Raw genomic sequence first — 20,529 nt, forward strand, 5'->3', positions numbered from 1 at the left:
CAGCGAGGTTATAAAGCACTGAAGCTAGGCTCGCTTTTGCTTTCGCCAGAATCAGTTACCCTCGAAATTTCAGGTCGTTAGAGCCAGAGTTTCCTCTGTGGCCTTGATCCTGCTTTATTCTGGGGGTAGGGACTGCCCTGTTCAAAGTTGAAAGTTTCACAGTGAAAAGGGCTTTTGGTGGGAAGAGTGTCCCAGGGGCTTCTTGATAGAGCACAGCGTTGAAGAAGCAGCGAAACTGAACTTTCTTGGAGCTGAAACGCACCATCTCTCCTCCTTCAGGGGAAACCCTGAAACCTCCCAGGGGTTCTCAGTCACTCTCATAGGGAGTGACTTGGGTCTCCAAGTCACTGAAAGAAACATGTCTTTCACCAGACAAGGCAGAAAAGCAACTGCTTCCTTCCTCTCCTCCCTCCCCGCCCCTCACCCTCACCACACACACACTCTCTTCAGTTTCTTTCACTGAAAGCCCAAGTTGTAAATGTGTTCATCAAACAACTCCTTAACATTTTCCAGATGCGCAGCCTGACATTTGAGCCAGTGGCTTTTCAGCAGGGTTAGGGGACGATTCACAGGGCAGGCTGTGGTGTTGGGGAGACCTGGTTCCACTTCACACTGACCGTGCTCCTTCCGCGGGAGTGGGAGCCAAGAGACAGGCCAGCCTTGTTTCCCATGAAAGGGGGATCCAGAAGGATTTTCATCCTGTCCTCAAGACTGTCCTTGAGGCATGAGCCAGAGAGAATAGCAGGATTGGGAATCACTGTGTGGGCCAGTGCCATAGCCCCTCTCAGCAAGAAAGACTGGGCCTGTGTGGATAGGAACCGCATTTTAGAACAATCCTAGTCACAGTTACCTGTGATAGCTTTGGGGCTGGAGGTCATGGGGGGAAACCCAAAAGACATTGTTAGTGTTAGCCCCCTCAATTAGGTGATCACAGCATTAATTGGAGCCTGCTGCTCTAAATGCAGCCTACAGCCCCCCAAACTGCTTAGGACCTTAAGTCTGTCTTCCATCAGCCAGAGGGGTCTCAGGCCTCCTTGGGGAGTGACTAAGCCCCCGCCTCCTACCATCAACACAGGCTCCTGGGTCTGCAGGCAGGAAGAAGCTCCACTGGGGGGTGGAAGAGGAAAGGCTGACTGGGACTGGAATGTGGCCAGGTTATCACCCTGGCCTCTCCCCTCCATTTCCTGGCCCAGAGAACTGAAACCGAACCAAGAGAGCCACCCTCCTCAGGCCTTCCCTCTGGGTTCCTTCAGTCCTGCTGCCTTCCTGGCTGCTCCTGATCTGCCTTGGGGAGGGGGACGGGCAGTTTGGGACTGCGGCTGGGTACGACAAGCTGCCTGCAGCCAGCTGCTGAGATGCTTTGGTACAGTCAACTTTCTTATGAACACAGTCTGCTGTTGAACAGGGCTGGAGTTTTCTTTCCAGGGATTGCTATAGCACTTGCTCTTGCCTTTTACTGTTTGTTCTCTTTCTGTGAGTTGGTACTCTCCTTCCAAGGCTGTAGGCTTCTTGCCCCAGAAGAGGACCACATTAACTCTAGGGACCTCCCACACAGGGCTTGTGACTCTGCAGGTTCTCAGTTCACGCTAATCCTGCAGAAATGCACTTTAACTTCTGCAACCTTTGTGTTCCCCTCCCACACTCCTCGGGATCCCTGTTTGGGGAATCAGACTCCCCAGACCTCCCAACCATAGCTCCACCCTGGTCCCTCCTCCTTTGTCATGGAAATATCCTGAGAGTTCTGGAGTCCTGCAAGAACCATCCTAGAAGCTGCCAAGCCTGGCTATGGAACCAGTTCTTTGCTATGAGTGGCAATTGTGCTCTGTATACTAAAAACACCACTTGGGGAAAGAAACAGGGGTTAGGCAGGGAAAGTGGAGATGCTTCCTGGTCTCACAGCTATGAGGAAGTTTTATTTCATAGCCATGCCTCTGTTCCTGGGCCATGAGTGAGCTTGTATTTTTGATGGAACTTAAAAATAACTGGATTAAAGGATCACGTCACCTATTACCTGGGGAAGAGGGTTTCTAATTTAAATCTTGTGCTTTAGTAGGATGTAATCTGGGTTATTCAGAGCGTGGAAACCTGGGTGCGCAGCAGGAGCCGGATGTTGGTAGTGGGCGTTGTCAGGAGGTAACAGTCTGAGGGTGCTGGGCCAGTGGGGAAGCTGTCAACACAGAGAGTGGACTTGGGAGTGAGTAGCTCCTTCAGCCACTTTGTCCCTGTGGCAGAGAACACATTTCTGGTGACCCCTTGGTCCAGGAAGACCTCCTCAGAAAAATGCATCTCTTTTGAGTTCTTTCTGTTGATGATGTGCCCAGCCACAGGTGCCCCAAGGAGGAAGAACCCCCTGATGAACATTACCCCAGCCAGCCAGGCGGCAGGGATCTGGTGTGTATTCTGTGACTTAAAACAGCCTTCTAGATTCTCATCTATGCTACTGACTGTGGTATGGAGAAGGTGATGAGCACCTATGTTGTATATTAATCCATACCCTAACCGACACCCATTTGCCTTGCATAACTTGTAAACACTTTTGGGTAAATAGCAATTTTAGATACAACCTGACTACTGGGTTATAATTAAAGCAGGTCTTAAGGCAAAATTCTGGCTCTCATATAGACATTTAAATTAAAAAAACATTTGTAAAAATAGGTAGAAAATTTTCAGCTCTCTAAGATTCTAGAGGTTCCAACCCCACCTTGTATGAAAACAGATGTGGCCATTTTGCAGACAGAGGATTCTATTGCTAACAGGGGTTCAACACCAGCTTCCTCTGAACCAATGGCTGGGGATCCCTCTGCAATTCTCAGACCTCAAGGACCATCCCTAAAAGCGAATGAGCCAAAGTGTTCACTTTGGGTGTATCCTGTTCATGAAAAGGTAGAGAATATCTCTAAAACACAAATTTGAGCACCACCAATGTCACCTCTTTCTAACATTCGTTGTGCTATTGGCAAATCCCTAAATTCATGGGTGAAAACCCATTCCTTACCTTAATTATGTCAATTAGCAAGGCCTCAGGGGGACTGTGAGACTTAAAGAGCTAAACTGAGGGAGGAAGGCAGCCACCTGTGGAGCATGGGATTTCTGATTCATCCCGATGTGTGTGACGTGTGTACTGTGTGTCGTGTGTACCACTATCCCAGTGTGTGTTCCCAGTGAGGAAGGCTGCCTGGTCCTGGAATGTCATTTAAACTAATTCCAGACACCAGTGCTATATTATATGGTATCTGCCCAAGTCTTTTAAAGTAAATGGTGGACCTCCTACCCACCGTTAGCTATTTTAGGAAGCCACAGACCCGCAAGCATTCCTGTTTGGACTGGAGACCTAGCGGGGAATCTGGAAATCTCACAGGAGCCCCTTGGCACCTTAGTTTTTCTCTGACCTTTGAAAACCCAGCTTAGTGGTTCTTTTGGATCTTCCTTTTTTTTTTTTTTTTTGCTTTGGAGCATAGAGCATATCAGAAAGGACTTTCCAGTCCATTTAATGAAACTATATTTTATCTGAATCTGAAATCAGGTTCACTTTATCTGAAGCTTGGACAAAATCCTGGTCTTTCTTAGCTTCAAAGGAAACAATAAACATTTGAGTTAAACAAGACATCACTTAACTAGTATCAAACCCAGATTCCTGCCAAATTTGGACTGTGGGATTTCCAGCCCATCTCCATTTACCTAGGTAGTCACCGGTGGATGGATCACATCAGGCCATCCTGCAAGAAGGTGAATTCTTCTTGCTGATAATGGGACTCAGAATTGTTGCCTAACTTCACAAAAATTCAGGGCCTCTGTTGTCTGATTGTGAATCAGTAATGCAGAGGTATTTGTCTCTCTCAATACTTCTGCCCTAGTTGGGATTTAGAACTGCTGCTTCCAGAAGTAGATGCAATTGAGTATCAGGAAGAGTTTTCTGAATTTATGGAAAGAAGGGGGAGGAGCCCCAGTAGCTAACAGGAAGGAAAGTCTCTTTCCTGTTTACACCCCCCAGTGTCTAGATTTTTCAAAAATGTGTTGGAAAGGAATCATCTCAGATTACATGGGGTCCCCAAACTTTGACTTTTAACCAGTAATTAGCATTTCTTATAAATCTCAGTTTGACACATCACAGAAGACATAACTCATGAGACTCATCATTTATGACTCAAAGCTAAAGGTAGTTTTTTTTGACACTGTAAAAATGTACTGTCAAATGCTATTCTCAGACTTAAAGTTTTTAATTGGAACAGATGTTGCTAGTTCAGAAAGTAGGCCTTGCAAGAGTTGATATAACTTTTTTTTATAGAAGATTTATTTATTTATGCATACAAGAACTGGGGTACAGGCCAGAGATGTGGGGCAGAGGGGTGAGAAGATTCACCAGAGACAGAGTGGGAAACAGAACAGGCAGACTGACTGAAATACACTGCTGAGGGGAGCAGCGGGCGAGACAGGAGAGGTCTGCTGCATCATGTGGATAGCTCCCTGGCCGGCCGGGGATCGAACTCGTGCTGCAGAGGCTGCGGATTGCTTCATAGTGCTGTACTTAACCCCTTGCGCCACCAGGGAGGCCCTGATATAACTTCTAAGTTCAAAAAAAGAAAAGCTGATGGGGAAATCTGTTCATCCAAATTCAAACATTCAGGAGAAAGGTAGTTTTGAGGTAAGGAGCAAAAAATGTGTCAGGAAATGCTGGGAAGACAGGCTCAGTCACTCCTTTCTCTGTGATTATCGATTACAGATGGGTACAGGCAAGTGTTTCACTTGGGCCTCATCAGAATAAGTAAACTCCAAAATAGACTTACGGCTTCCTAGGAGTTTAGATAATCCGATTGTTTTCCAGAGAAAAGAACTCTTCTGAAGCTTATCGTCACTGCTAGTCTCCTTGTGGCCTTCACAGCAAACTCCCTGCATGTTTGATGAATGGATTAACACTAAATGAACTGTAGGATGAATAACTTGCCTTTTAACTTCTTTTAATGTTACATTGCCCTCTTTCTTCTTATGCCAGCTTTTATCAAGTGTTTTAGTTTCAATAGCGCTGTGATTTTTAACCTTATCTCAGTCCCAGCTGCTTCTTACAGTTTCTTACATTTTTCTTTTTCTTCCCCCCACCCCACCCACCCCTGCAAAGTTAACAGGGACAGAAAGAAAGCTAATATTCTTACTCCCATGAAGAATATTAATACTAAATCATTAATACTAAATATTAATACTAAATGAAGCCAGGCGTGGGAGTGTCACAGATAATCGGATTCTCATTTTAGCAGTATTGTGTGTCTTTTTGTTGGTATGTTTATGCCAGGAATAGCTTTCTGTGGAGTAAGGCTAATTGTGACCAAGGTTTACTTGAAATTGAATGGCAGCCAATAAGTTTCAGGCATTCAAATTTTCTGTAATTCCTAGTGACGCAGAAGTTACTGACAATTGCCTTCCAAAAGGAAAGTTTAATGCTTTTTAAACGGCATGACTCTTTAGTCATAAAGAAGAGAACCATGTGTTAATGTTGGCACCAAATAAAATTTAAGTCTGTTGATTTAAAATAAAATAAAGATATTAACAATTATAAAAACTAGCAGTATTAAGTGCCAGGCTTTCATAAAGTCCAGACCTAGACTGGAAAGTCATCTGAAACCACACAATGTTGACAAAGACAGGACACTCATTATTGTTGCATCTTACTGAAAAAGGAATATATATATATATATATATTTAATGCATGTTAAATATATATAAATATATTAATATAATATAAAATCTATAAATATAGAATATAGAAATATATTGATATAAATATATAATATATAAATATTAAGTATATAATATATTTAATGTATATATAAAGGCACATATATATATATAATTGGTTTAAATCAGAAGAGGGATATGGAAAATGAAGGGTGAAATAAACCACCAATTCATGGATGCCATTCTAGTTTATTGATAACTGAGAGTTTTTCAGCACTCTGATAGCAATGCATAGTGCATAGAATGGACTAGTCTATGCTTAAAAGAAGCATAGAATTATGCTTAAAGGTCAAATAAACAAAAATTATACCATATTGCAATTTTGCCTTTTTGTGTCCATAACATCAGTTGCACTAGAGACTTGAGACAAAGACAAAGCTGACCAAGCTGCAAGTGAAATCCTTGAGAATACAAATTTAGCTCACAATTTACCACTGGATTATCTGAGATAATCATTTGATATGAAAAAAAATCCTAGACATTCAAAATTAATCTATTAGTGCCAAATAACAAAATCATATAGGAGTGATAGTTGATGGAGAAAAGGACACATTTCAAGACATTAAAGATTGTTTTTCTCATTTAACAACAAAAGTGGAGCTCTCACATAGTAAACCTCTTAGGAGCTAGTGGGAGGGGCTACTGGCCACTAGATGTTCAAAGCAATACATTGTTTTGATGTCATCTGGGAGAACAGAACTATGCAGTCAGTGGCTTGGTTACTGGCTTTGGTTACTGTATTTGTAATGCACATGGTCAATTACAGGCCTGGTCGTGGGGCCTGGAAGCCATTAAGGAGCCATTGAAGGAATCTACTGTTTTCCAATATTTAATTTTGGAAAAGTTTTTCAAAAAGTTTCTAATCTCCGTAATAATTGCATTACATTTGGCAGAGAATTATGTTTTCAGAATATTTATTCATGCAAAAGGACCTTCTTTTTGCAATTGTAGACCTACAAATAGTCTTTTTACAATTCTGTAGTAGTTTTGATATGAGAGAATTTGGAAGACTCTGCAATAATGGCTATGTAATCACTTCTACTTAGAGGATATTCAAACTATCGCTTGAGATGATCTGAGTCTTTATTTAGTTTTAAATTAAAAAATGGGACTACCATTTATTCAAAATGCGCTGGGCTTCCAGTCAACAAATAGAATCTATAAAATTGATGGGTTTTATAAGTACCTGCTACCCAACAAAATGAAGATGTGATGGATTTCCTTCCAGTTAATTATCAGTTAACTTCTCAGTGTTCACATCCATGAGAGATGAGGTATCTAACCTGGACTTCGTTTTCTGTTTATTCTAGAAGCCTCCCCAGCTTTCTGAGGATGATATCCAGCTAAAGATCGAGAGAGAGAACGGTAGTGCCAACCCCCCGGAGCCTGCTCCCTGCTCTCTTCCCCTAGATCATAAAAACATGGAAATTGAGGTCTCTGTTGCAGAATGTAAAAGTGTTCCTGGCATCGCCTCTCCGCCACACTCCATAGACCACCCCTCCCCTTTCTATTCACCCCCCCACAATGGCCTCCTCGCTGATCACCATGAATCTCTGGATAATGATGTGGCCAGAGAGATCCGCTATCTAGACGAGGTGCTGGAGGCCAACTGCTGTGATTCTGCCGTGGACGGAACTTACAACGGCACATCGTCCCCAGAGCCTGGAGCAGCTGTCCTGGCAGACAGTCCCAGCACCCCCGCACACTCAGCCATACCATCAGAACCCACTAACAGGGCCACTCCCAGGCAGGCCCCTCCTCACATTGAACTCAGTGAAAGCAACTCTGACGACATGGCAGAGGGTAGAAGAGCCAACGGCCACTCCCCTGACCAGCCCAGGGATATGCTGGGGGACAGCCTCCAGGCCCCCGCGAGCCCCACCTCCTCCACCAGCTCCCGGTGCTCGTCCCGAGATGGGGAGTTCACGCTCACCACACTGAAGAAGGAGGCCAAGTTTGAGCTGCGTGCCTTCCACGAGGACAAGAAGCCCTCCAAGCTCTTCGATGATGATGAGCGTGGGAAAGAACAATACTGTGTCCGGAAAGTGAGGCCTTCAGAAGAGATGCTGGAGCTGGAAAAGGAAAGGAGAGAACTCATCCGGAGTCAGGCCGTGAAAAAGAATCCCGGCATTGCAGCAAAATGGTGGAATCCTCCCCAGGAGAAAACCATCGAGGAGCAGCTGGATGAGGAGCATCTGGAGTCGCACAAGAAGTACAAGGAGCGCAAGGAGAGAAGGGCACAGCAGGAGCAGATGCTGATGCAGCAGCAGGTACAGCAGCAGCTGCAGCAGCCCCCACCAGCGCTCTGCACGGCTCCCACATCTGGCTTGATGGAAAATGCAAAGGAGGACATTGTCACGGAGCAGATAGATTTCTCTGCTGCTCGCAAACAGTTCCAGCTGATGGAGAATTCCAGGCAGACCGTGGCCAAGGGCCAGAGTACACCCCGGCTCTTCTCCATCAAGCCCTTCTACAGGCCTCTGGGGTCCATCAACTCAGACAGGCCTTCGACTATTTCAAGACCAGCTTCTGTCAGGGCTGCTCCAGAAGACAGTGGCGCACTGGCGACCAAGGAGCAGCGAGCCAGCTGTGCCCCCGAGAGCCAGTCTTCTATGGGAGGAAGCCAGGGCAGCACTCCTCAGGGGAAGGAAGGGTCCTGTGGCGAGCCCAAACGCGGGCCCTTATCTAAACTGTGGGCAGAGGATGGTGAGTTTACGAGTGCCCGGGCTGTCCTCACCGTCGTCAAGGATGATGACCCTGGGATTTTGGATCAGTTTTCAAAGTCAGTCAATGTCTCTTTGACCCAAGAGGAGCTTGACTCTGGTTTGGATGAGTTGTCGGTGAGGTCCCAGGATACCACCGTCCTGGAGACACTGTCCAATGATTTCAGCATGGACAACATCAGTGACAGCGGGGCCTCCAATGAGACCACCAGTGCCCTTCAGGAAAATTCACTGGCTGATTTTTCTCTACCCCAGACTCCCCAAACTGACAACCCCTCAGAAGGCCGTGGAGAAGGTGTCTCCAAGTCATTTAGCGATCATGGTTTCTATTCCCCATCTTCCACGCTGGGCGACTCTCCATCCGTGGACGACCCCTTGGAGTATCAGGCTGGCCTCCTGGTGCAGAATGCCATCCAGCAAGCCATCGCTGAGCAGGTGGGTGGAGCTGTGCCAGAAACCAGCAAGGGTGGCGCACAAAGGCAGGGACCTGAAGCTAGAACTGGGGCTCCCAGCTCAGAGAAGCCCCAGAGCATGTTTGAACCACCTCAGGTGTCCTCTCCTGTTCAAGAGAAGAGGGATGTATTACCAAAGATAGCACCTGCGGAGGACAGGGCGCTCAGGGAAAGGGGAACCTCCCAACCACTGCCAGCGGTGCAGCCCAGCGGCCCAATCAACATGGAGGAGACCAGACCCGAAGGGGGCTACTTCAGCAAGTACTCAGAGGCCGCCGAGCTGAGAAGCACAGCCTCACTCCTAGCCACGCAAGAGTCTGATGTGATGGTTGGGCCCTTCAAGTTGAGGTCAAGGAAGCAGCGGACTTTGTCCATGATCGAAGAAGAAATCCGAGCAGCCCAGGAAAGGGAAGAGGAGCTCAAGAGGCAGCGGAGAGTCCTGCAGAGTACCCCGAGCTCCAGGGCCAAGAACGCGCTGTCCCTGCCCTCCCGATCTTCCTGCTACAAAACAGCCCCAGGTAAGTGAGTGCCGCACACCCAAGGCAGATGCAGGGGAGACTGGCTTGTTCCAGCTTATAGGTGTCTGTGTGGAGCCGCGCCTCTGTGGGACTGGAGTAGGAGTCTAGGGGACACCAGCATAGGATTTGAGCATCAGGGTCATGCAGCAGGAATGATGGAGGCTCCTCTGGACGATCCCTGAGCCTTGATGGTGTTTGCCTCTTCCTAGAGGACGCACTAACTCCTCTCTTATCATTTTGTTCTGGTCTTGGTGTGGTAGAGAGAATTGTTTTCTTTGAAGGCGCTGCCTCATGGCTGGAGGAGGGGCTGAGTCAGAGTTTGCCCGTGCGTGGACTATATGGTCACCATCAGTTTTGGTAGTTAAATTGGCGCCATTTGATTTGGGAGGTGTACTCTACTCACCCCTTCTGAACACAGAGTCCCTTCCCTGCAATGACAGTCTGATCTTGGTGTTGTGGAGTGGCCCATAGAAGATGCTTTTATCCATTTTCTATATAGTTGAGTTTGTCTTCTTTTCAGTCACCACAAAGCACTTACTTCAGAATCAGGTGGTTTTATCCATTCTTGTCCTGGGGTCCCCATGTGGGGGAGTTGAGTTCCTAGAGCTAAAGGCAGGTCTTAACCACCTCCCATTGACTGGGTAGGCCCCGTCTCAAATACTTTGTCGGGAGGGTTGGTATTAGAGTGGTTACTACCACTGTGGACAGTGGTGTAATCAGTAGTTTTTATTTCCCACTTGGGTGTGATGGCAGTCAGATCCACACACCCTGCCTCAGGGAGGTATTGCTGCAAGTGTGAGCTGAAGCCCATGAACCGTTCATTAGCTGTTTGTGCTGAGAGAGGTGCAGACATTGAGAGTAAGCACTTGCAAATTCTCATAGCAATTTGGCTGTCTTGAAATCCAGGTGTGAGATTTGACTTGCATTATTCTTGTCATCATTGGCATGTAGCTTGCTCCATTTAGATCTGAATCCCACCTTGATCCTTGGCTTTCATCAACTCTGCAACAGTGCCAGGTAACTTCTCTTTATTAATTTCTAAAGTTTGAAACAATCTCAGACCTAAAGAAAAGTCTCCAAGGATAGTGCAGATATCTTTTTGACTAGGAACCATGGAGAGCCAGTTCCCAAATGATGCTCCATCGCCCCTTTTTCTGTAGAATGTTCCTCATTTTGGGTCTGCCTGATGCTTTCACACAATTGCATTCAAGCTATGCATCCTTGTCAGAAAGCCACAGAAATGATGCTATTCCCTTACTGTATGCAGCCAGGCAGTACATGGTATGGATTTGTCTCATAAGGACAGACACTACCTTGTTTCATATGATGTTGATTTCAATCACCCAATTGAGGGAGTGTCTGCTAGGTTTATACGCAATGAAGTTACCTTTTCTTTTTTTATAATTAGTAACTATTTTGTGGGGAGTTACTTTGGTATTATGTCAATCTCATCTTACTTATCAGACATTTTATCCATTATCTATTTGAGCCACTACAATCTCATTTCTATGATACAATGGATTATAATCCATTCCTATCATTATTTCTATACTTAATTTGTTCAGCTATAGTCATGGGAGCCCTTTTGCGCCACCTTCAGTGTTCTTTTAACATGTTCCCATTATTCTTTGGACATATCCTTAATTTCTGACCATGAGATGCTCTGTCTTATCTTACTGATTCGCTGAACACAGCGAATTCTACAAAGAGCACTAACACCCTTTAGTGGGGAACAGTATTCAGAAACCAAGATCTGCATGCTTGGTGTGCTCACTGCAGTTGGATTGTAACTGCTCCCAAGCACTCTCAATCAACAGAATAGAGAGCATACACATGTGTGGTGTGTATCTGTTTGTCCATCTGTCCATCTGTCCATCCGTCCATCCATCCATCCTATGACCTATCTACTTCTTGGTCACAAGAACCATGAGCTCATCTTTAATTCTAATCTAATCACAGGGTTCACATTCTTCCTTTCCATATTTGTAACCTCCTTAATAGTAAAATACTGGATTTCTTTTATCTTCAGTATATTATTTTATCAGTCCTCTCCAGACACTTATATAACTAATCTCTTGTTTTCCTCACCAAACTTTGGCTCCAGTATCACTTTCTGGGTGGCCACTTAATGATCATCCTCCTTACCCAAGTTGTGCTCCAGCCCTGGGTCGAATCCTACCCTTGTCCCCTCCCACCTCTGCTCTGGCTCCATCACATCATTCTGGGCCACTGTGCCTCTTCCCACACACCCAACTTCCCGCAGACACCAAACTTGTCACTCCACGCAATGACTTTTGAACTAAACTGCTCAGGAAGGAAAGGGAAGGGAAGAGGAAGCAGAACACAGTGACTTTCTTGATAATGGTTTTTTTAATTATTTCAGGTAACAGAGCAACATGCAGCTGAGCATTTGAGGCTAAGAAAGTTTGCAGGGGGAGATTTATTTTGGAGGGGGGTCACCCATGCATAAACAGGACTGGTTGGCTTAGTTGTCAAATTACTTTAAATTCTTGTGGGCTTAGCACAGAGATGCAGTTGGGCATTGTGTACAGCATCTTAAAATTTTTGTGCCACTTGAATTCAGCTGCATCTGAATCTTACTTCACAAGGAAGTGACTAAATGGCTTGCAAAAGAGCCCACAGTCTGATGAAGGAAGTTTCAGCTCCTGCTGCTCATATGGAAGTCAAGCACCATGGCTCTCCTATAGTTATAGCTGACTGCACCTACCTAGCCCTCCCTTTGCATTATTTCATTCTGGAATGTTCTCAGTAGCACATATATACTCAGTGGATCCTTTCTGTCTCTCTCATTCACTGCACCTCTTAATTGAATCCCTCACCACATTGCATCCTCTACTTTACTTCTCGTAGATGAACAGTTGTGTGATATAAAGACATTTCCACACTTTCCTGTAGATCACTGACCTGCTGGTTTCTGTCACGCTTCCCCACCAGGCTTAAAACAAGTTAAGGTCTTCATGTTTGCCCCAGCAGCCAGCCCAGTACCAATTTCTTTGGCACTTCTCTCTATACTAGAACTGACTTCCCTCTCTGTATCCCATCCCCTCTATGAACCCCTGAATTCTAGCCCTTTATGTAAGATGGTAATTGGCCCATGCAAGTCTTCACACTGAACAGAGTCAAGATAATGTCTGTGCATCTCATTCCTTCACATTTATCTCTAGGACAATTAATTGGGTGTCAGGGCTTCTCAGAATCACAACACAAGTTGAAAGAAACTGAAAGCAAAATGCAATTTTTCTATCCTTGCCTGGAAACCTGTGGAGTAATGCTGGGCTGCCCAGTCTCCAAGTTTGGAGGAGGCTGACACACTAGTCTGAGTATCCAAATGGGACGATTCATGGCCAGGGTCAGAATTGCTGGCTCCAGTTTAGGTTTTGTGAATGAAGATGTACTGCTCTCCATCTCCTGCCAGTAGAGGTGACTCAGCTGATTTGTTACATCAGATCAGTGAGTCAATATTAGGTGATGAAAAATGTAATTTTTAACTTCTCCTTGAGTGGAAATCTTGCTGGAGATATGCTGGAATCCTAAAAGCTTAAAGCATATAAAATCTACTTAGAGTCAAAATGTATTAAAGAAAGAGAAATGTACTAATTCTTCACATAGAACGTTGTCCAGACATTATGTCCATTCTCTGGGTATTGTAAATATCATTTTTTGTTTGTTTCCCTACCTTTCAAAGTAGGAGGATTATAGCGTTTCTTTAAAAGGATGGAGTCTTTTTCAAAGACCAATTGTAAGGAAGTCCAGAAATATCCAGAAAGTCATCCAGGAATATTATCTTGTTGGTCCTTACTTGATTTTTAAGGTAAGAGGGTCCACTTAAATAAGGTTTGTGTGACCTTTGTTCTTACAGAGATGAGCAGGGCAGGTGCTGCCCTTCCCTCTGGGAACTTACAGTTCAGTAATAGAAACATCCAACAAAGGTGTCCTTTTGCTGACAGAAGCAGGGAGACCTGCAGGAGCAGAGAATAAGGAAGGCCACCTCACTGGAGGGACAAGAAGGCTTCTTTCCTTGTGAAAATTCCATCTAAGCTGAGAACTGAAGGAGTGGAAGTTGGGCCCAGAGGGTGGCTAGAGATTGTTCTCATGGAAGGCAAGGCACCCACAGAGGTCCCAAAAGGAACAGAGAACTAGGCAATATTTGAGGGGTGGAAATAAGGCAGGATGGGTTGAAGGTAGGGAGTTAAAACAAATCAAAGTTGCCTTGGAGGCAGCCAGTGAAGAACAGTGTATGTATGTTAAAGGTATTCAAGTTTAGACTTTATCCTGTAGGCCAGTGGGAAGCCAGTTAAGGCTCTCAAAGGGGTACTTACCTCCACACATTTCCTTGCTGTCCTGACTTCCTCAATGAGTTGATGGACTAAAGGGCTCTCTGCTATAATGAGTTCTTGGCACTGCCTTTTATGGTGCTCTTTCTGTGTGGGAGCATCTCTGGAGGCATGGTGCACGCCATTTTGACGGTGACGCCATCTTGACGGTGACGCCATCTTGACGGTGACGCCATCTTGACGGTGACGCCATCTTGACGGTGACGCCATCTTGACGGTGACGCCATCTTGACGGTGACGCCATCTTGACGGTGACGCCCGGTGCATTGTGAGAGGCCTGAATCGCAAGAATGAACACGCATGCTCTGGGTGTTGATGTACTTAGGCAAAGCAGAGACAGGAAGCACTCTGGCGGGTGCACCAGTAATTTCACACAATACTGTAAAAGGCCCTCCGAGAGTGAGTTTGGGAGGAAAAACCTAAACATTTTATTAAAGTTACAATGGAGAACTATTTCAAATGTCTTTTCACATTACGGGTGTCAACAGACAGTTCTCATTTTAGTGCCTGTGCCTATTATTAGATATCCTGGTTTCACTTCAAAGTTCTAGACATGACAGAGAAACTCAGTTAGTTAGGTGATGATTAGTTTAGCCGTTTCTGTTTTCATGCCACATGTAGAATGGCTCTGCCAAGTCAGAGAGTTTGCCCTGTGGGACTGCACATTATGGACAGTGCTAAAGGAAAAGAGGTGGATTTTGAAACCCATAACTTGGAGTGTCTGCTTAGCTCATGTCTTTTATTATATGGGAAGATGTGATAGCTTACTTTTTTTTTTTTTAAGCATTCCACACCAGTGTGGTTATATTATATTCATCACAGGAAGAGAATGTCATATAACTTTGCACAAAACTCTTTGACACCCTCAATAGATTTAGGAGACAGGTCAAGGCTGACTTTTTCCTTTTATTTATTCTTAGCTTACTTTTTCACATTTTTTTTTTATATTTACTTCCTTTTGTAGATTATACTGAGTGGGTATAATGTACCAGATTATATTTTCTAGCAGTCATATAATTCAAATTTTAAGTTGATCTGTGTAGTCGCATATATGTGACTTTATTTACTTGTAATTGAATTACTTTTCTACTGAGGTAATGTTGATTTACAAGATTATATGATTTGATTTAGGGATATAAGTTCACCCCTTTTCTGGTGTATGTTACCACATCATACCCACTACCACAACACCCATAGGCCTCAACTACATACTTTTTTTTAAATTTAAATATTTTATTTTATATAATTCTTACATCTTTTTTCATCTTTGCACAATGTATGCATTTTCATTTTGGTTATATTCCCCATACAATTGCACCCGCCCTTATTTTGATCTAGTCCTTCCTTTCCCCGCCTCTCCCTACGCCCCCCCACCCAGTTTGTCTCTGGTTTATAGTTGCTTGTTGATTTTGATTTTTACTTTGTATTAATTAGGTTTTTTCCTGGTCCCTTATTTAGGTTTTCTAAATTCCTGCTGTGAGTGAGACCATCCGGTATTTTTCTTTTTCTTTCTGGCTTATTTCGCTGAGCATGATCCCTTCTAGCTCCATCCAGGTTGCTGCAAATTGCATGTGTTTATCTTTTTTGAATGCTGAGTAATATTCCATGGTGTATATGTACCACATCTTCTTGATCCAGTCATCTATTTTGGGGTATTTGGGTTGTTTCCATAGCTTAGCTATTGTAAATTGTGCTGCTATAAACATAGGCGTGCAGGTGTCCTTTGGAATTACTGTTTCTGTGTCCTTTGGGTAAATACCTAGGAGTGGGATTGCTGGATCATATGGAAGCTCTATGTTTAGTAGGTCCAGAAATCTCCACACAGCTCTCCATAGTGGTTGGACCAGTTTGCACTCCCACCAGCAATGCGGGAGAGTTCCTTTTTCTCCACATCTTCGCCAACATTTGTTGTTGCTAGTTTTTTTGATATGTGCCATTCTCACTGGTGTGAGATGGTATCTCATGGTAGTTTTGATTTGCATTTCCCTGATTACAAGTGATGTTGAACATTTTTTCATATGCCTGTTGGCCATTTGCATTTCTTCTTCAGAGAAGTTTCTTTTTAGCTCTTCTGCTCATTTGTTGACCGGATTATTTTCTTTGTTTTTGTTGCGTCTCATCAGCTCTTTGTAGATTTTTGTGATCAGTCCTTTATCATTAGTGTTGTGTGCAAAATGTTCTCCTAGTCGGTGGGGTTTCTCTTTGTTTTTGTTATTGTCTCTTTGGCTGTGCAGAAGCTCTTTAATTTGATGTAGTCCCAGCTGTTTATCTTTGCCTTCACTATCACTGCTTTGGGTGATGTGTCTGTAAAGATGTCTTTGATGTGCATGTCATGTAGTATTTCACCTATATTTTCTTCTATGTATTTTATGGTTTCAGGTCTTATGTCTAGTTCTTTAATCCATTTTGAGTTGTTTTTTGTGCATGGTGTGAGGTAGTGGTCAAGCTTCATTCTTTTGCATGTAACGACCCAGTTTTCCCAGCACCATTTATTGAACAAACTTTCTTTGCTCCAATGCATAGTCTTTGCTCCTTTGTGAAATATTACTTGACCATAAATCTGTGGGTTTATTTCTGGATTTTCTATTCAATTCCATTGGTCTGTGTATCTGTTCTTGTGCCAATACCATGCAGTTTTGATAATTATGGCTTTGTAGTATAGTTTGAAGTGTGGGAGTGTGATGCCTCCATCCCCTTCTTTTTTTATCAGGAGAGCTTTGACTATTTGGGGTTTTTGGTGATTCCATATGAATTTCATCAATAATTGATCTATTTCTTCAAAGAATGTCATTGAAATTTTTATTGGAATAGCATTGAATCTGTATATTGCTTTTGGTAGGATGGCCATTTTGATAATGTTAATTCTTCCAATCCATGAGCAGGGGATGTCTTTCCATTTCTTTGTGTCTTCTTCTATTTCTTTTAACAGTGTTTTATAGTTTTCTTTGTGTAGGTCCTTTACCTCTTTTGTCAGATTTATTCCCAAGTATTTGATTTTTTTTTGTTTCAATAATAAACAGGATTTTTTTTTTATTTCTTCTTTTTCAGATTTATTGTTTGTGTATAGGAAGGCTTCTGACTTTTGCATGTTGATTTTGTATCCTGCCACTTTACTAAACTGATTGACTAGTTGAATTAGTTTTTCTGTGGAGTTTTTGTGGTTCTCTATGTATATTATTATATCATCTGCAAATAGTGATAGTTTAACTTCTTCTTTTCCTATTTGGATTCCTTGTATGTCTTTCTCTTGTCCTATTGCTCTGGCTAGGACTTCCAGTATTATACTGAAAAACAGTGGTGAAAGTGAACATCCTTGTCTTGTTCCAGATCTTAATGGAAATGCTTTCAGCTTTTTGCCATTGAGAATGATACTGGCTGTTGGCTTGTCATATATGGCCCTTATGATTCAACTATATACATCTTATACAAATAATGTTCATAGGGAGTTGTGACTTCTGTTGCCAATTTGGCTTAAGATTGCATGCGAAATGATCATTAATATTATTATAAAGATTATTGACTGGGCCTTTTTTCTTTCCCCTTCATTATATTCAAATAGTAAGAAAAGTTCTGGACAGCAAAAATATATATGTAAGTTCATGAAGCAGAGTTTGATGACTTGTTCCATTCTCAATTGGAGTTGGATGAGGCCAAGTCTCACTTGAGATGCCTTCATTATTCCACAGTAGAAGACCTTGTGTTGATAGCTGATGGGCGAGTCCCTGACAGGGCCAGGTAAGAGAAGGCTCTCTTTCAGGACTGTGCAGTGCCTGTGTTTCTGACAAGGCTGGCAGGGAATGTACAACTTGTCAGGACCCAGACGACTGTGAAGGTACTAAAACCTAAAGTGGAATATCCTACAGGTGGTCATCATCCACTGCCATGTTTTCTGAGCATTCTGTGATGACACAGGTCTAATTATGGTAGCTGTGACTTACCAAGACCTTAAAGCTATAGCTGTATTATATTAGTTATTTCACACATTTGTTTTTTTTTTAAAGATTTATTTATTTATTTGTACAACAACCAGATGTGCGGAAGGGTGAAAGGATTCACCAGAGACAGAGCGGGGAACAGAACAGGCAGAATGACCAAAATACACTGCTGAGGGGAGCAGCAGGAGAGACAGGAGAGGTCTGCCACGCCATATGGGACCCTTGCCGGCTGGCCGGGATCGAACAGGCACTGCAGAGGCTGCAGACAGCTTCGCAATGCTGTGCACAACTGCCTGCGCCACCAGGGGAGGCCCCACAACTGTTGATTTAACCTCCTAGTTGCGTTCTAAGATGTAATACCACCAAAACCCAGAGAAATCAATTAACTTGCCCGAAGTCACTCAGCTAGGAGGTAGTAGAGGCGAGTTCAAACATAGGCTCACTGGACTCCAAAGTTCATATTCCTTTTACATCCTTTCTTGCTCCTGCGCTTGAGGTCTGTGAGTTTTGTAGTAACAGCTCCCTTCTCCAGCCATGAGTGACTGAGCTCAGTCTCCTCTCCCCACTCCTGGTGTCGGGCCTGAGCCCTGCATCCTCTTGGATCCTTCCTGTGCCTTCTTTTTGGAACCACTGTAGCTCTAGAATCCTCTGAATGCATAAGTTTGCTCACAGAGGTCAAGACTAGTGCTCAAGTGACCAGCAATGATTCCTCTGTGCGTCTAGAACTGAGTTCCAGTGCCCCAAATGACAATAGGCAAAATGGCTGATCTGCCTAAAGATCGGAGCAGATGGCGGAGGGACTAACATGTCCATGTCAGTGTCTAGTCTGGCTACTTTTCTTGCCCCAAGTTCATCCCCAGAAAGCAGCTTAGTCATTCACCCAAGCCCAGCTATTCCATGCTCCAATTTAAGAGAGCAGCTTCTGAAAAATCTGACTCAACCACATGCAAAGAAGGATGCAGTTTTGAGCTGAGTAAGAAAAGATGAATCAAAGGACCTAATTCTTACAAGATACTGTTCATGCCTAATAAAATCTCTGAGCTAATCCAAGTCTGGCCTAGGAGCAGGAAGTCCCCAAATGATGGCTGGAGCTCAGGACAGGAGATGACTTACTGGTGACTTGCTGTGTTCTTTGCTAAGGATCCTGGCATTTCGGCTCCATTTGATCTTTGTGAGTCAGCTACTACTTAAGGGCGGGGAACTGGGGCCAGAGGGCATGGGTGGGCTCACTGGACAGGTCATTCCAGCACCACAGAGTACATTTATGTTTCAGGTAATTGTGTTTTGTTTCTCATGACCTTGAAGTTAAATTTCAGAGTCTTCCCAAAATTACTTGTGTGCATCAAACACAGATATTCCGAGTCTCTTTCTTTGATTTCTCATCCCTCAAATAAAACTTCATTCCTGATTTTTAAAAAACTGGTCTAAATAATTGTGTGCCCAAATGTGATTGTCACATCTCTGGATTTGTACCTAAAGTTCAAATCCGGAGTCTACTGCTTGCTAGCTTGAGTGCACCCCTATACACCTCAGTTCCCCACCCTCCAGTAAAATGGGAATAAAACAGTGCCAATCTCATCAATAAGTTAAGACAGTATCTCATACGTGAAAAGCTCCCAGTGGTTATTGTCATTGTTATAGTTATTAAATTTTAAGAAAAGGCCTAGAAAAACTTGGCAGAATTACTTAGGAGTTATTCTTCAGCAGCTACCATGACCTGAAATAAATGGCAGAAATTGCATTATAAAATTGTTTTCTATTCCCAGTTGGGATTGTTTTCATATTACTTCCTTGGAGTTACAGTTTCTAATACAAAATCTGAATTCAGGAATTCATTTGCAATCGTCAGCCATGAGTTCAGAAAAAATGCATTTGGTGACGAGTATTACCATAAAAGCTTTTCTCTTTTTTTAAAAAATCTTTTTGGGGACCATGTGGGGTGGAGGAGAATGTCAACTTCACCCAGCCAAGCCCAGCAATGTAGAAATATGTTGGACCAAAAGCTCTTGATGGGAGAATCGCTATTTAACTTGAAATGTAATTTCAAAAATTTCAGTTTTGCTGCTTTGGTCTTCAACTATGTTCTCCAAGAGCATCAGAGCACTTTCCTTCTGGGGTTTTCATCTTCCAGCTCCATTTTTAGGAAATGAGCCAATACCAGAGCCCTCCCCCGCCATCCCCCCCACCCCAACTTACCTTTAAGTAATAATACTTGGAAGTTTCTCAGCCATGTTTTGCCAAGCAGGAGGGTTTCTCATTTCTGAGCTAGGTTTATAATCCAAAGATTCATATCCTCGCATTCTCCCACCCCTGGGGCCTTCAAAGGAGGAGATGAAAGGGCCAGGGACCAGCTCTCCGTCTGTGGGTCACAGCGGGAGCCCATGTACTCAGGGTCTGACGGGCAAATGTCCTCTTCTAGCGAGAGGAAGTGAAAATGAAAATGCAAGCATGAGTTCATTTCTTCCTGGTGGCTTGCGACGTTTGCAACCTCACCGCCTTGCCGCATAAAGAAAGGAGGTCATTGAAGGAGGCCTGGGCCCAGGCATGTCATCCAGTGGGCGTTTTTGTTCTCCTCGGTTTGGTTTTTAACTAAGAGTGGGTAGCGGCTTTTTCTTTTCTCTTGAGAAATGTAGAAACAAAGGACCTTTGATTTAAAATTCAGACACCATGTATGTGGAATATAATCATTACCAAAATCAAAAAGTTTGACCAAAATACTTTTCTAACCTTTTGGAATTGCTTACTCTTGGCTGTTTAGAAGGTAGACCTGTTCCCCACAGAAGGAGGGTTTGGGTGGTGAGGGATGGCAGCAGCCGCAT

The 20,529-nt window shown here is 43.7% G+C and overlaps 1 protein-coding gene across 12 annotated transcripts in view; it reads left to right on the top strand.

Annotated features, from left to right (window-relative positions):
* PALM2AKAP2 (PALM2 and AKAP2 fusion) overlaps positions 1 to 20,529 on the top strand; it is a 311,697-nt gene that overhangs the window by 274,692 nt on the left and 16,476 nt on the right. For all 12 annotated transcript variants that reach the window (XM_054689096.1, XM_054689098.1, XM_037491598.2 and 9 more), the window contains one exon: positions 7,038 to 9,420. In XM_054689096.1, the coding sequence (XP_054545071.1) occupies positions 7,038 to 9,420 (2,383 nt within the window). The remainder of the gene's footprint in view (positions 1 to 7,037; positions 9,421 to 20,529) is intronic.

Source organism: Talpa occidentalis, unplaced genomic scaffold, assembly GCF_014898055.3.
Source record: "Talpa occidentalis isolate TD23 unplaced genomic scaffold, MPIMG_talOcc4v2.1 talOcc4.7, whole genome shotgun sequence".
NCBI classification, from domain to species: domain Eukaryota; kingdom Metazoa; phylum Chordata; class Mammalia; order Eulipotyphla; family Talpidae; genus Talpa; species Talpa occidentalis.